This window comes from Chelon labrosus (assembly GCF_963514085.1).
Source record: "Chelon labrosus genome assembly, chromosome: 13".
NCBI lineage: Eukaryota > Metazoa > Chordata > Actinopteri > Mugiliformes > Mugilidae > Chelon > Chelon labrosus.
This window is the reverse complement of record NC_140346.1, coordinates 21,360,769-21,376,081: the sequence shown is the minus strand read 5'-3', so window position 1 is coordinate 21,376,081 and position 15,313 is coordinate 21,360,769. Positions and strand designations below refer to the sequence as shown.

The 15,313-nt window shown below is 41.5% G+C and overlaps 2 protein-coding genes across 2 annotated transcripts; one reads left to right on the top strand and one right to left on the bottom strand.

Annotated features, from left to right (window-relative positions):
• The first annotated feature begins 548 nt into the window (after positions 1-548).
• Positions 549-5,071, top strand: LOC311498065 (multidrug and toxin extrusion protein 1-like). The gene is made up of 17 exons (XM_084558504.1): positions 549-794; positions 1,138-1,239; positions 1,339-1,407; positions 1,491-1,639; positions 2,432-2,474; positions 2,591-2,635; positions 2,749-2,846; positions 2,922-3,019; positions 3,103-3,216; positions 3,301-3,368; positions 3,485-3,597; positions 3,676-3,747; positions 3,837-3,906; positions 4,048-4,180; positions 4,279-4,373; positions 4,537-4,633; positions 4,786-5,071. Exons 1-17 carry the CDS (start codon positions 687-689, stop codon positions 5,058-5,060), a joined length of 1,749 nt encoding a protein of 582 aa, XP_084414630.1. The 5' UTR covers positions 549-686; the 3' UTR covers positions 5,061-5,071.
• Positions 5,072-5,356: 285 nt separating this feature from the next.
• slc47a3 (solute carrier family 47 member 3) lies at positions 5,357-13,994 on the bottom strand. The gene is made up of 17 exons (XM_084558505.1): positions 13,726-13,994; positions 13,192-13,293; positions 13,018-13,086; positions 12,778-12,926; positions 12,652-12,694; positions 10,590-10,634; positions 10,144-10,241; positions 9,952-10,049; positions 9,277-9,390; positions 9,133-9,200; positions 8,929-9,037; positions 8,596-8,671; positions 8,169-8,238; positions 7,946-8,078; positions 7,685-7,779; positions 7,542-7,584; positions 5,357-5,562 (listed from the first exon to the last, which is right to left on the bottom strand). Exons 1-17 carry the CDS (start codon positions 13,855-13,857, stop codon positions 5,363-5,365), a joined length of 1,644 nt encoding a protein of 547 aa, XP_084414631.1. The 5' UTR covers positions 13,858-13,994; the 3' UTR covers positions 5,357-5,362.
• Positions 13,995-15,313: the final 1,319 nt, after the last annotated feature.

The window sequence follows — 15,313 nt, the reverse complement described above, 5'->3', positions numbered from 1 at the left end:
TTTTAACTGTACTACTCTGTGTTTTTGTATTCAGCAGGACAACCTGTGAAAAACTAACAAACAAATCTTAGTCTTAAAGAGGACATCCCTGCACGTAACACCTCTTTTTGGATCACTTTCTTCTTTTATCAGGGGCTTTGATTGTTCACTTATTACTTACTATTATTGCTTTTCATTTGCGACAAGTAATATCTCCATCTCATCATCTATCTCAAAACTCGGAAATAAACTTTATCACAATAGCCGAGGATGTTTGATTGTTGAAAAGGATGTGAGCGGCTGCAAGAGGTTAAATAATCACAGAGTCTTCAACAGAGTCCATATTTTACGCTGCCACTCTGTAAATATTTCTTTTCAGTATCAAAAACCTGACAACTTCACTCTTGGAGAATTCCCACAACTGTCCAAAAGTAGTTAATTGTACTTTAAATGTGTTTAATCACTAAGATCAGGACATTCTTGCTTTCAAGTCCTCCGTCTCGGTCTTTGTTGTCATTGCAGGTTTTTTTTCTTGTCTTTCTCTATCTGTGTTGTTTCAGCTGGACTTGGCGGAGCCCCCGGGCGGCTGTGATCGCAGCAAGATTTCCATCCTTTGCAGCGTCCTGGAGCTCGGCTAAGATGAGTACGTGAGTGGAAAGAAGGACACTGCAGTGGAAGGACCTACGTTAGAGTCTCTTGCCGCGGTCATGGAGGGGCCCAGTGACAAGCTTTTTCGCTGCAGGTCGGTGCGTCACAATGTTCCCGCGGCCCACAGGGAGGAACTGTACCACATCCTGAAGATGACAGGGCCTTTGGTAAGGATTGACTCACTGTTCACATTCCCTTTTCTGTCTGGAAGGAGTGCGAGGCAAGGTTACACTTGTTGGAAAGCAGGCGCATGCAAGAGGAGATTGATTACAGACTTTCCCTGCCAAGGAAAAGGTTAAGATGTCAGGAAAACAGACTTTCTTGTCTGAGAAGTAAGAGCAGAAATCAATAGGCCTAAAACAGTGTTTGGCAGCTGAGCAGTTTCTCCATCCTGCCCTAGCACTGACGGGATGGGAGCTCATTTGTTAAAACAACTGGTGTTTATGAAATATCACAAGAGCCCTGCAGCAAAATTGCACCTGTATTTACTTTTAATGTATGTCGTTGTAGCTGCTCTCTCGAATCCTCAGTTACCTGCTTCCATTTGTGGTCACAATGTTCTGTGGGCGTCTGGGGAATGAAGTGATGGCCGGCTATGGACTGGCATCTGCTGTAAGTTGTCAGCTCTCAACTCCTGATGATTCAATCACTGCTCATTTTCTCTTATATGTTGCTTTTTGTTTAGTTTTTTACATTTTTCTTTACTTTCAGACCATCAATGTTACCACTGCAGCAACAGGATATGGTTTGGGACTTGCATGTGACACTATCGTGTCTCAGGTCTGGAAAACCTTTTTGATGTCCTATAATGTAATGCATTTATCTCATCACCCTGTTCTCTAAAATGTTAATCATGCTGACAGACGTTTGGTGGTAAGAACCTGCTGCGGGTGGGAGTGATCCTTCAGCGGGGCATCATCATCCTGCTGTTGTTCTGTCTGCCCTGCTGGGGTCTCCTCATTAATGCCCAGGCCATCCTGTTATGTCTTGGTCAGGATCCAGAAGTGTCCAGGTAAGTGACCCCATCAAATAGAAAGCAACGCTGCTATTACCACCAGTAATGTAATATGGGCAAGATTGAATGGTAGTCGGTCAGAACATGAGACCTCATCCTCCAAGGGTTAACAAAGACCATCTCTGCATTAAAATCAGTTCTGGTCCCCACAGATTCACTGAACAGATTCATAATCCAAACAGACAAAGAAATGACCTCTGCCAGTTTTATCGAGCCTGGTATCGATGAATCCAGCTCTGTTTTTTATTATTTAATGTTGATTCATAGAAACAGTTTCAGCCCACTGCGCCGCCTGCATTTAAAAATACTTCTTTTAAGCTGCCTTATTAGACTTTTAGGCTGCGGGGCGCAACAAGCCACTAAAGAAAAAAGCTGATCGACACAAGGCCTCGGGATTTTACAAAGTAGGTAAGATGAACCTGTTACATACAAATGAAGTGGACGCAGAGAAACAATTTGATTCTCACAACAAACTCCTGAGACTTTAGTTTGCTCTGTAGATCTGTCTGACTTCAGCTGCATTTATGAACTTGAACAAGCTTCTTGGTAGTAAAACTCGGCTGCCTGCGGCTGATATTGCACCGTGCATGGTTGACGAGAGCAGCAGGACGGTGTAATGTATGTGAGAAGTGCAGGATAATAAGCTGAAAAACATCCGTTTCTCAGAAAAATCCATGTCAACATTTGGTTCAATTCACATTACGCATTTTCAAATACTTTATTACTTCAATATTCTTTGTTGAACAGGAAACGTTTATAAGTGACACCACAGATTCTTCTTCTTTTCAGAATAGCTCAGCTGTATATTACCGCCTTCCTTCCTGCCGTACCAGTGAGTCACAACTTTAATCTTTAATCACCTTTATGCAAAAATTATGCACTGAATTAATATTTTTTGGGGTCAAGTGGTTGAATAAATTATAAAGACCTTAATAACTTTCTCTGTAGGCAATGTTCCTGCATAATCTTCAGGTGTCTTACCTGCAGAACCAGGTACGAAGACCAAGTTCTCGATGTTGATCCCATTCTCGCGTGATCTTATTTCAATGAACACTGGATGTAGTTTCATTTCTGGTAATTACATCAGCTTGTGTTTGTGTTCTCAGGGAATAATACTGCCACAAATGTACGCTGCTGCTGTGGCAAACATAGCAAACGTGGTGACTAACTACATCTTCCTCTACTGGCTGGATCTGGGTGTTCGGTAGGTGTATTCACACTTTTCTTAAATCTGTCTAAAGCAGTTACACACACTGAGATCAAGCTGATTGTCTTACAGCGGATCTGCAGCAGCCAACACCCTGTCTCAGGTTTACATCTGTGCTTTCCTGTTCGCTTACATTTGGTGGAAGAGGCTCCACGTAACAACATGGGGAGGTGAGGAACGGTCGAGCAGAGTTGTGACGTTATGATTTCAAGTTTTTCTCTCTGCATAAGTAAGTGTCTCTCTCCCCCTGCAGGCTGGTCTGTAGAATCACTGCACGAGTGGGGATCATACATGAAGCTGGCCGTTCCCAGTACATTAATGAAATGCTTCGAGTGGTGGGTTTATGAGTTCGGGGGATTCTTCGCAGGTAATCCAAATATCAGAGATTTTAAACTCACATTAGACACAAATTCTGAAGCCTGACTCTTTCTCTTTTGTCCGTGATGATCAGGAATGCTGAGCGAGGATGAGCTGGCAGCACAACATGCTGTCATAATGGTGGCTTCCATAACCTACATGGTACTGTGCACATTAACTGCAAGTCACTGCATTCTCACTATTCCCCAATCCTGTCTGAACACCGTCAAGAGCAAACTCTATCCCACACTTTTTTCCAAAACGGTGAATCCCTATAGTTCCCTTTCGGCATCCAAGCTGCAGCATGTGCTCGGGTGGGGAATGCTCTCGGTGCAGGAGACACTGCAAGGGCAATCCTAACCAGCAAGGTGTCGCTCACTCTTGCAGGTCAGTTAAAACCATCCTACACTAACTCCTATACGGCTTCTGTGCCATTTAAAACTGTTCACGGCTCCTCTTTTCCAGCTAGCTTTGCAGTTGTTGAAGGTATTGTGCTTGGCTCTAGTAAAACGGTGATTGGCTTCATCTTCACCTCTGATGAGTGAGTCCTTACATCTTTTTAAATACCACTGCTACACGCAAATAATGGCAAGGATGCGTGGAGTCTTAATTATGAAACTTTATTTTCAGGAAGATCATTGGTCTGGTTGCTTACCTGATGAACCCTTACTGTTTCCTTCAGTTCTTTGATGGTCTTGTGGTGAGTCTTTCATGGTGGCACGATGCATGTATTTGTATTATGAAGTCAAATAAGCAAAAGTATATAATTGTTTATCTTTTCAGAACTACCCACTTGCATGGGAGTGCATAATCATTAGAGTTTTGTGTCTTTCCATCTTAGGGTGTGTGCACAGGCATCTTCTTGGGTACTGGCAAGCAAAAGATACCAGCTGTGGCTAATCTCATTGGGTACTACTGCATAGGGCTTTCACTCGGAGTCACTTTAATGTTTGTTGCAAAGCTGAGAGTTTTAGGTAACCGCTCAAAGTGACCTTTTTTTGTAATTTCCTAAAAGCAGCTGAAGTGAAGCCTGCTGTGCACTTAACCAACTAATTTGTCTCTTTCTCTGCAGGCTTTTGGCTCGGACTGCTGGTTTGCGTGATTTTGCAGTCTGCCTTCTACATCGTTGTCATCTTCAATCTGAACTGGGAGAGAATGACAGAGGAGGTATGCCGCCCGGATAATCAATAAAATAAAACAATCACACTAAAGCGGGGACTCAATTTGGACCGGAGCTAATTAGTTACTGATGCGAAATTCCCTTATATGGATATTCTCTACTTGTAAGGAACAGGGACTAATAAGAGTTTTCTTATCTGCTTGTTTGCAGGCTGTGGAACGAGCTCAGAAAAACAATGAGGTGGCATTATTAAGCACACCTGCCCTCTCAAACGCTGTGGGTAACAACACTGCAGACCAGGCAACTAGTAACAGGACAGTAAGTGCCCTGCTACACACTAGCAACAATAAATATTCATATACTCTTCTTGGATTTATTCTTTCGATTTTCTTTTTCTTTATATATTGGTGCCATATCATTTAACAAAATAAATGAATGGGAAATTGTTCTCCTAGTCAGCGGATGGCTGCGGGTCTGTGAGTACTGAGTGCCATGACGGGGACACTGAAACACAGGTTGGACATGTGGTCCATCAGCTGAAGGCTAGCCGTCTCTCCACCACCCAGCTGATCCTCAGACGAGGCCTCACTATATTTGCAGCTGTTGCACTTCTTGCCGTCGGTGCAAGTGTGCACTTCCTTGTGCCCCTGCCAGAGATCCTGTCTGCAGAGGCCAACTCTACTACGGACTGGATCAATACCACATATCAAGAGGAATCTAATTTTCTCCAGTGAAGAGTCAGATTGATAACCACACATTTTCCGTTTATTATTTTCTGCACAGATGTTGTCAGACTCTCTCCTGTCTGACTCTGTTTGACAGAATGTGTGTTGACTGGAAAATCTCGTGGATAAAGACTGATTGATCATTTGGTCACAAATCATAGATTCTTTCACTTTCTGCTGTCATGTTCAGCTCATCTATACTTGTGCCTCTCGACTGTCCTGCTCTGACATCCTGCAGTGCAAACACCAGCATCATACTGAGCACTGGTTGCTAAAGATTTATACCGCTGATTAAGACTATTCATTCATGTTCATGTGACTAAATTCGTGATCACCAGGTTCAAAATGATTCCAATCGCCAAGATGAATAACATGACAGCCAGAGCCAGACCCCTGCGTAGAACCAGGGACCTGTGAGAGAGCTCTTCCTTCACTGGTTCTATTACAAGCGTCTCCTCAGCCTCAACCAGGTCAGTGGCATCTGATTGGGCCTGTGGGTTTCCTGGATCATCTGGTTGGGGGACAAGGACATAAATATGCAAATGTCACACATGTTTAGGACTTTAAAAAAATTCAAAGTGATGTTTTTGTGAAGAAAATATCAAGTTTTTTATAAAGTTTATGCATTAATCTCTAAAGTAGGGGTTGTACAGACTAGTCGACTATTCGATTTGTCGACTTTACTGCTGCGCCATGATGCGTGTCATTACTGATCACGTGACAAAAACAACATGGACGCTTCCAAGAAGACAGGTGAGGAACCCATGGGTCGTTGCAGCAAACTAGCAGCTGTTCATTACTAGCAGCGGTTCATCAAGTGTGTGGAAATACTTCACTAAAGATGAGGCCCATACTACCTTGACATTCAAAATATGTAAGTAAGTCCTGAAATTCAACAAAAGTACTACTGCAATGCACAATCATCTGTAAAGGCATCCGCTAATGCTAGCAAAGGAACGGTCCAAATGTCAACAACAGAGAGAAGGAGGCTGCAAATCAACAATCTGATGATGAATATTATGGTCACATTTATTAGACCTATAGCTGCTGTACATGGAAAATTCTTCAGAGAAATACCACTTTTTTTAATTTATTTTTTTATCCCGGCTACATTATATTATCTTACCCCTTTCTACAAAGTACTATTAATTACAGTGCTGATTTATATGGGCTAAATATGTCTGCAGCACACAGTATTAATGAGCCCATATGTTTATGTTCAGTTCTGTTGTGTTCTGTTTGTTGACATTGTTGCTGTGGTTGTATGTAGAGCGTTTTTGTTTTGTTTTGTTTTTTGTCCTTGATGTCAGTGAATGCACCATGCGAGAGACGGAAGTTATAGTAGAGTTGAGATTTTGCCGAGCTAGAGCCGCATATTATTAGCGTCAGACTGACGGTGTTTACAGTGTCGACGTGGGCTACGGCCGACAGTAGCCCTTGTTAAAGCTTCAGTAAACTTGCAGAAAAGCTTCCTTTGTGTGAGACTACAATGTGTATTCAGGTCAAGAATATAGATTTGATTGTTCCTAAGCATTACTCTACTGTGTTTATATTAGCGACGTCATCAGTCTGGTCTGGTGGCCTGGACTTTCCACACATAATACTTTAAAAAATCGGAAGTCGTTCAACCCCTACTCCAAAGTCTCTAATTAGGGTCCAAAAGATTCCCTCTACTGAGCCAGTCAGAGGGAACAAGGTAATTTAGAAAAAATATTAATTACACAATGAAGCTGGTAATATTTGTCAGGAAAACTGATTATTAGTAGTAAAAAAAGAAAAGAGATCAGAGGAAATCAAGAACAGCAAATAGAATGATAAATGAAAGTCTGAATCTATGGAATGAAAGATGTGGGAATATTAAGTAAAACCTAATTGAACAAACACAGTGAATTCTCCACGGTACAGTGCTGCTGGTTGGTTTAAGAAATGTCAAACGCAGAGCGCAGCGTTGCTGTAAATAAGTGACTGACCGTGAGTTACTACCACCAACCAGTCACGCTGCATTTTATATCCATGCCATTCCAGACTCATGTAATATAATGTATGTAGTCAAGACTTCGAAGGAATTTCATTTTAAAAAATAAATAACTGAGAAAAATGAGGATTCATCATATCCTATCAGACATTTGTCATAACTAAAGAATTATTTATGGTCAAAATGTGTTTGACCTTGACTTGAAATGTGTCTCTATGAGTCACACTAACTTTTAACTCTCCACTCCCATTGTAGAAATTTGGAAAAATGAGGAGCTGTGCAGTCTTCGTTGAGAATGATTCAACTGTCGCAGACACCTAGATAAATACACCAATTCACATTTTGAGTCTGTAAAATCCTCATACCCGTCCAATCCCTTATATTCAAACTTTCAGTCGATATCTCTCTATATTGCTTCAGCACGAGTTTAAGGTGCTGAGGAAGAAATCATTATTGGAGGATAAATGTTTTTCTTCTCTCGCAGCATAAAAGCCTTGCCGTGCAATCTCTCTTACTTGTGTCTGCAGAGCTCCCACTCACTCCTGCTCTGATCTGAGCCTGGAAGAAAAAAACAAAAGCAAATTTGTGAATCTATTTCTTCATAAAGCAGCAGCTTCAGGCCATTTTCGAACTGGAAGCTTTGCGTCCAAATACTAACCTCGACTGTTGCTTTCCTCCAGTTCATTCTTAGCAGATAGAAAATCAGGAAGGTGCACTGCAGTGACACGCAGGTAAACATGCCTGTCCACAGACCTGAGGAAAATATGAAGTTTGGTTTTGAGGGCAGGGAGCAGATGCCGATGACGTGGTGGAAATCAAAGTAAAAAAAAAAAAATAACGATAGGGATGACGCTTTAAGCACCAGTTAGGCAATGATGTGGTAAAAAACAACTAAAAGCATCTCTGCTGTAAATCTTACCCGTGATTCCTAATTTGGCTGCAAACATCAGCGGTACTCCAATAGGAAACGCAATACCATAATATCCCACAATGTTGCAGAGAGCTCCAACTTTCTGTTTACCTGCTCCTCTTATGATGCCACTCGAAGCAGCCTAGTCACGGGAATGGTATGTTTTGAAAACGTAATTATATATGACCATGTCACGAGATGTTGTTTGGACACAGAGGGCAGAGATACTTACAGATGTTGCATCTAGGAGGATGAACGGAGCGTAGAAAGTTATAACATCAGAAACTCTTTCCCTAATTTGTCTGGAAGAAGAGACAATATATTTATAAGTAAAGTGAAGACTACTAAAGATGTAAAAACGACAACTTATGCACATCAATTCCGCTATCATAGACAAAAGCAAGTGAGTAAATGCTGTTACTTTAAGGAATACTACATGATGTAACCAAGTGCAACTGACACAGACAGTTACCTTAAGTTAATATGTATGAGAATTCGTAAGCAAAGTTCACAGATTTGTGTGTAGGTGATGACTAACATAATGGTTGAAAGTTCATTTATGAGGCCAGTTATTGCTCCACTGACCCTGTATGTTTTTCTTTACGTACTCACAAGAGATGTGGTCGCAAAAACACATTAAACATTAAACACATACTCACTCATCATACGTAAATATATACGAGATGTGGTCCTTCAGACTTCCGATGAGAACCGCCAAACAAACAGACACTGACCCTGCGACAGCAAGCGACACATTTAAATATATCGGCTTTTCCTGCAACAGCATGACTTATAGTGTCACACAGGGAACGGCCACTGACTGTTCCAGTGCACGTCGTAAGCGGATAACAAGGGGAAGTGAGAGTATTCACTCGTGTTCACATGGTCATGAGGCCTCTTATGAAATATCTAAGCTACTCCTGCACTAATTTCTTCACTGAATTTGGAATTATAATCGTTAATTGATGCAAATATGTGACATACATACTGACCTGCACAGAACATTGTCAGTTTAGCAGACAGCTTGGCCTGCTCTGTGTCTCCAGCTCCCAAAGCATTTCCAACTCTTACGTTGCCCGCTATGCTGAAACCCATGGGAAACTAGCAACGAAAAATATCAACATGCTGTTACACTGAATGCAAAAACAGGTGATTAATCTCACACAAGGAGAAGTCGCTTTGCATTCAGAGCTCACCATGTAAGCAACATTTGCCAGTTGGTACACGACCGACTGAGCTCCAAGCTCCACCTCACTGATCAGACCTGCCGGTGACAGGCAGCTGTTAGCTTTTAAACCTTAGACAACGAAAATATACGTGTGTCCCGTGGCGTTCATTACCCGCCAGAAAACCTCCGATCTCATACGTCCACCACTCAACGCACATCATGACCATGCTGGGGATGGCCAAGCTGATGTATGAGCCCCAGTCCTGGAGGCATTCTTTAGACCAGCCTGTGGAGAGCAAGGTGTATTTATTTTTGAAAGTGTATTAGATATAAAAATACGTGGTCACACTGTCTAAAATAATTACATCAGTAAATCACTTTGTCAGTCTATCAGTCTGGCTGTCCAACAGAACAATAGGTGTCTTGTTTGTGTAAAGAATTAAATGAGCTTCCTGTAACACTGATGCTGTTCTTGTTGTCTTTAGACCTGTTGTGACCTACTGCCTGTTGGTTTTACCTGCACACCAGCTTTGGCCTTTGGACTCTATTGCTCTGTTGCTATACCAACCTCCCTAATCGTCTGTATTTGAGTCCATCCTGACTCCATGCCTGAACCATGACAATATGGGCCTTACGTTTTGTTAAATTCCTTCTTTTGTGACAATCACCAACATTTCTGTAACTAAAGTTCTCCTAAATTAGATAGTATGAACGTTTCTGTCATCTTTTCCGGAGCCTGTTGCCTCCTGAACTACAGCTTGATTATCATTATAACCTACGCTGAGACCCACTGGCGCCTCTGCTTTTATTAATGATCACTATCTTCCAATGCAAATGTTGTACTCACCTCCCCAGGTGGCCTTATGAAGACCCTTCCACCAGATATAAGCAAAGAGAATTCCCGCCATGGAGAACTGGGATATGGTGTTGGCAATAGCAGAGCCTCTGTGAAGCACATTTTATTGTGGGATATTGGTTGAATGATGCTGTAGCAGTGACATCTATAAAGACGGTGTGCAATCCAATTAAACATACTCACGCTACTCCCAGATTTACTGCGTAGAGAACGATGTAGTTGATGAGAGCGTTAAAAAGATTGACCACGAAGCCTGTAATTACCTGTGGCCATATGATGCCCTAAAATAAAAGAGCCACATACTGTTATTTTTAGACACAGGCAAAGTTATGTCCCTATGTGTTTTTTTGTCAACAGAAGGAAGACTAATTAAATATTGTATTTTTTTTTTATGTAATAAAGAAGCATTCAGCAGTGCCATGGCATTTTCTTTTTATTACAGATTTATTTTCACATCCTTGAAACGGAACAGTTCAGGGAGCCCTGACCTTGTCGCTATCTGAATCTGGACAATATTAATAATTTAGCACTGTAGCCAAGACGCCTGGAGGCTCAGTAATAGAACTGTCTCGTAATAATACTGCATTGGTTCAATTCATCAGGGCAACAAGGATAAGTAATGGACCTACCTGGTTTTGCAGATATCTTGTCAGTAATGAATACATGAATGTGGCCTGCAACAACACAACAAAGGAAGGACATTTTTGAAAACATTTTTCTTGGAAAGGTTAATATGTACTCAGGATCCAGGGCAGAGGCCGCTGTCACATCTTGGGCAGGTGGTCTGCCTTGAGTATGACATAAATACCACACACGAGCACATCTTGTGCTGTTATTCGTGTTTTTTGAGTTGTTCCTAAAGTGTTTTTGTGTGTGTGTCTGTGTCAGACTGCATCCTGCTGGGGATGGCTGCTGCCATCAAGAGTGTCATTCATTGCTATGGGGTGGGGGTACCTGGTCTGGTCTAGGTTGGTGGTACATGTCTAAATTCAAGGATTCAAGGATTCTTTATTGTCATTTCAACAAATGTTGGTACATGGGATGGAATGAAATTTGTTTCTCTGGTCCCGATTCAAGCCATAAGTAAAAGGTATAAATGTATAATAAAATTAGCTAACTAAATATAGTACAAAAATAGCTAAATAACGTCCACACGAATGCCAGGACGAAACATTTCTCAGCAGAACTTTGTATTGTCACAAGATGGTCAATGGCAAGTGACCGATCTCATTGTATTTTTTTATTTATTTGGTGTTGATTTCATGTATTCTTGTGAAAATAAATTAGTTTAATTGGTCTTTGTTAATTGTCATAGATTCTGAGCCAAGATGTGACCAATAAGGAGCTTGTTCGGAATCAGGTTAACCACTTTGGTAAAATGCTAATAATTCTGTTTTTAATATAGTAGGTTGACGTTATGGCCGCTGCCATTTCTGCCCTTGTCAGTTGTCGGGTATGCAGATTTCCCTGTGCTGCCCCTCGTCTGCCATTGGAGACTCGTCGCCACGCCCCTTCGATGAACAGTCGTCTGATTGGTTGGGGGCTGTATTTAACGGTCGTGGTGACGTCAATTTGCCGCGACTGAATAAGATCTCCGACAGTTTGCCCGAAATTGAACAGCATCAGACACAGTATGTTGTGACCATTGACTCTATAAGTTGTGACTTGTGCTTATCTTTATTACGAATTACCTTAGAAGTATTTAGTTAGTGAGAACTAAGCACTCTGTTGTTTAAGCACTTTGTTTTGTGATCTCAGACTTGGGCTTCACACTTAAACACCTTTTTATTCACTCTGACTAGCTATTGTATAGATAGATGGATAGATAGATAGATAGATTGATAGATACTTTATTGATCCCAAGGGAAATTCAAGCATCCAGTAGCAGTAACATACATTGAACATCCAATACAATAACTATATAAAAAAAATAGAAAGTAACTAGAAATAAAATGTTTTATACAACTATAAACTATGTTAAAAATGTATGTAGGCACATTTAGGTTTGGGGTGTTTATTGATGTGTTTTGAGTTTGGATAAGGAGTAAGGTTTTTCTTTTGAGATTATATTTTTAGAAATGACTCCGTCTATATGTTTAGTTTTGCAAATTTGTTCGTCCAGCCTTATTGCTTGTGCTTTCTGTTTGATAAACTTAATCATTTAAAACAATGAACCTTAACAAAAACCTATTCGGTCTGGTTTAATGTTGCTTTCCTCAGAGCTGGGTCTTAACAGTCGACGTTTTGTTATCTGATGTGTTTTCGAACTTACCTAAATTGAAATGTGATGACTATCATACTTGAGTTGAGTGTTTTATTTATTTTCGGCTACCACAGGTATTTTTTACAGTACTCTGTTATTGTGCATTTCAGTCTAAGGTGACCTGTTTTGTTACTGAATTTGCTGCCTTTATGTTTAGCTTCAGGCTTTTACACTGAGCTTGTTGCAGCTTAAATGGAGGCTGGTAGCGATATGTGCACCGGATCACACCCAGTCCAGTAAAGAAGTAACTGAACAGGTTTCTGATTTGGTTTCCATCAGTAGCTGCCTGAAGACAAGGGCTGAACTTGTCTAGATAGTGGTAGGATGATACAAACTGTTGGAAAGCAGTCAGGAAAGAGTTCAATATTTACCCGTAGGTTTTGTAAAGTTAACCAGTACACAGATCTATTCAAGTTAAACATACTCACGGGAAGTGCTGGCATAAAGATCTTCACGTACATTTGAGCCAACCTAGGCAGAGAGTTTGCATCACAATTAACGAGAATTATATGAAATAAAAAACGGGAAGGAAAGTGGATTTTAAGGCGGCTGACCTGGCCACTTCTGGTTCTTGCCTGACAGCCAACAGGATGGGCTCTGTGTTGATGAGGATCGCCCAGCAGGGGAAACATGCTAGAAGCAAAATGAGGATGGCCCGCTGCAGAATGACGCCAACTCTGAGGAGGTTACGGCCCCCAAAAGTCTAAAAATATGTAGAAGTATATTTGTAGTATCACCTTTACAAAGTCCTGACAATATGTGTCACATGTGATGATAAATTATATGTGTCACACCTGAGAAATAAGAGTATCACATGCTGAAGCCAAACCGGTGCCAATAGATATGCCTGTCACATTAATAACCTGGGCAAAAAAAAACAGAACAAAAAACATCATTTTTTAAATGTTTTACAGTTGTTTTGTTGGTATAACTTGACCACGGCCATGTGGGGACATTACTGTACTTACTGCTATGGCTAAAGACACTCCTGCCAGTTCAGTCTTCCCTAAATGTCCACAGAAAATAGTACTGACAAAACCCACTGAGAAACTCATGAGTTGGGACATAACCTGGTGAGAAAAGGCAAAATAAAGCTGAGGCAACAAACTGAGGTGCGGCTTTTTAACAAGGCAAGGCAGGGAAATGCTTGGGGCCCTGGGGCCTTTATCAGGTCCGAAGGTCTGACTAGCTTTAAATCACAGCGGTGGCCCAGTAAAAGAGACGTCTGAATCAAACAACTTTCACTAGAATCACATTATTTTATTTATTTGTTCTTTCTTTGAAGACTAACATTAGTTAATTTAGCTGACAGAGCAGTGGTTCCAGTTCTCTGTCTGAGACCAAGTCTAGTGTGGACATTCTTGCCCTGGGCCCCCAGCAGTTAATTAGTTAATTAATTAATAGCAATCCAAATTAATAACACCGGTAATTAAATGGTAATGCTTATTATATATCGATCACTGATGAGTATTGACTGGACACCGTCAGTACATCGGACTTACCACCGGTCCGGCTAGTTTTGACAGCTCTATAACCTCGTTTTTGAAGCCAACAGGGACCAACGTGCGGATCCGCTTTAACACAAAATGATCTCTCCACGAGGAGGGCTGCGGGCTCTGTTCGCTGCTGTCCATGATAGTGTTGCTGGTAGTGGTAGTGGTAGTGCTGTGTCTCTGTTCACGGCTGAAATCTTCCGCTGAGGCAGTCAGGTCAAGGATCCCTGTCAATGTGGGTGACAGGCCAAGTCGGTCGTATATCTGCGCTCATTCATATGAACCACGTGAACACGAGTCACTTCCTGAAAGTCGGTCGGCGTTGATTGGGAGTGAGGAGTTGTCGTCACGGTACAGAGCCCCTCCCCTCGATATCGCGGTATCTCCAATGGGTATCTCGCAGGATCCTCACCCTCTCCGCCATGTTGGCAGGATTCCAGCGGCAAAACATGATCGTTTACGTGCGTTGTTAACTCCGCACTGTTTTACCATGCCTGGAACTCACTGCTGCGTTAAAAACTGCTCCAGTACCTCACACGATACATATGGAAAACATAGGAACAATATGGAATACAGTTTTTTAGGTTACCGAAATGGACACAGCATCAGGGAGAGCAAGTCTCTGACCTGACGAGGAGACGCCGGATTGCTTGGTTGGCTGCAATAAGAAGAAAGGACCTTACTTTCGATCTCACCCCTCAGTCGATGAGAGTGTGTTCTCTGCATTTTCACTCGAGTACGTTCTCTAAAAAATGTCTTTATGTTGGTTGTTAAAGCTACGAAGTGTAGGTTACCTAGCTGTTAATGTTGTTGCAAACCCTGAAGTGCATCTGAAGTTTGATGCCTAGCTAACTATCTAACAAACTGTTGCCTCTTCGAAAATGCTCAATGGCCAACCATTAATGTTAACTAAAAAGTAGTTGAGATTCTGCTCATGACATTATGCTACCTTGTTGGTAGCATAATGTCATAATACATAATAATACAGTTTTCCTGCGCTGTCTCCCTGCGCTACACTGACTGTATACTGTCCTGCCAGGTACGGCGAATAAATCAACGAAAACAGTGGTTCGGTCTCTGTTGGTCTTAATAAACACAACGCTGTTTTGCGGTAGGTGTAAGCTTGTCCCTGTAAGGTCCGTTTTCTTTCGCCTTAACTTTCTCCATTGCTTCACTTTCTTACTTTTCTTGTATTCGTAGATCTGTCCCGCCGAAATAATAAACGCGCAGGGAAGAGCTCTGGAATGTTTAGTCGGCCTCTGTTAAGTTCTGAAGGCGTTGCCCCTGGCAACCGATAGCGTCTCCTACCATCATGGCCGACCGGCTCAGCTCAGACTCCGCCCAAATCAACCCAAATCGGCACGTGACTCCTCACTGAGTCATGTTCAAGTTTGTTTTGTGAAAGTGTGTTTTCTGAATTTACTTTCTTTTCCTTTTATTTTTATTTATTTAACTACAGCTTTTTTGCCGGTAGGTGAGAAGACACAAGAATAAACTACATTCGAAGGGGATATAGCTTTGTGATAAAAAAAATATATATTTTATAGTAGTTATAAGTAGTTATAGCCCATGCGAAGACATAATCCAATATTGTTTG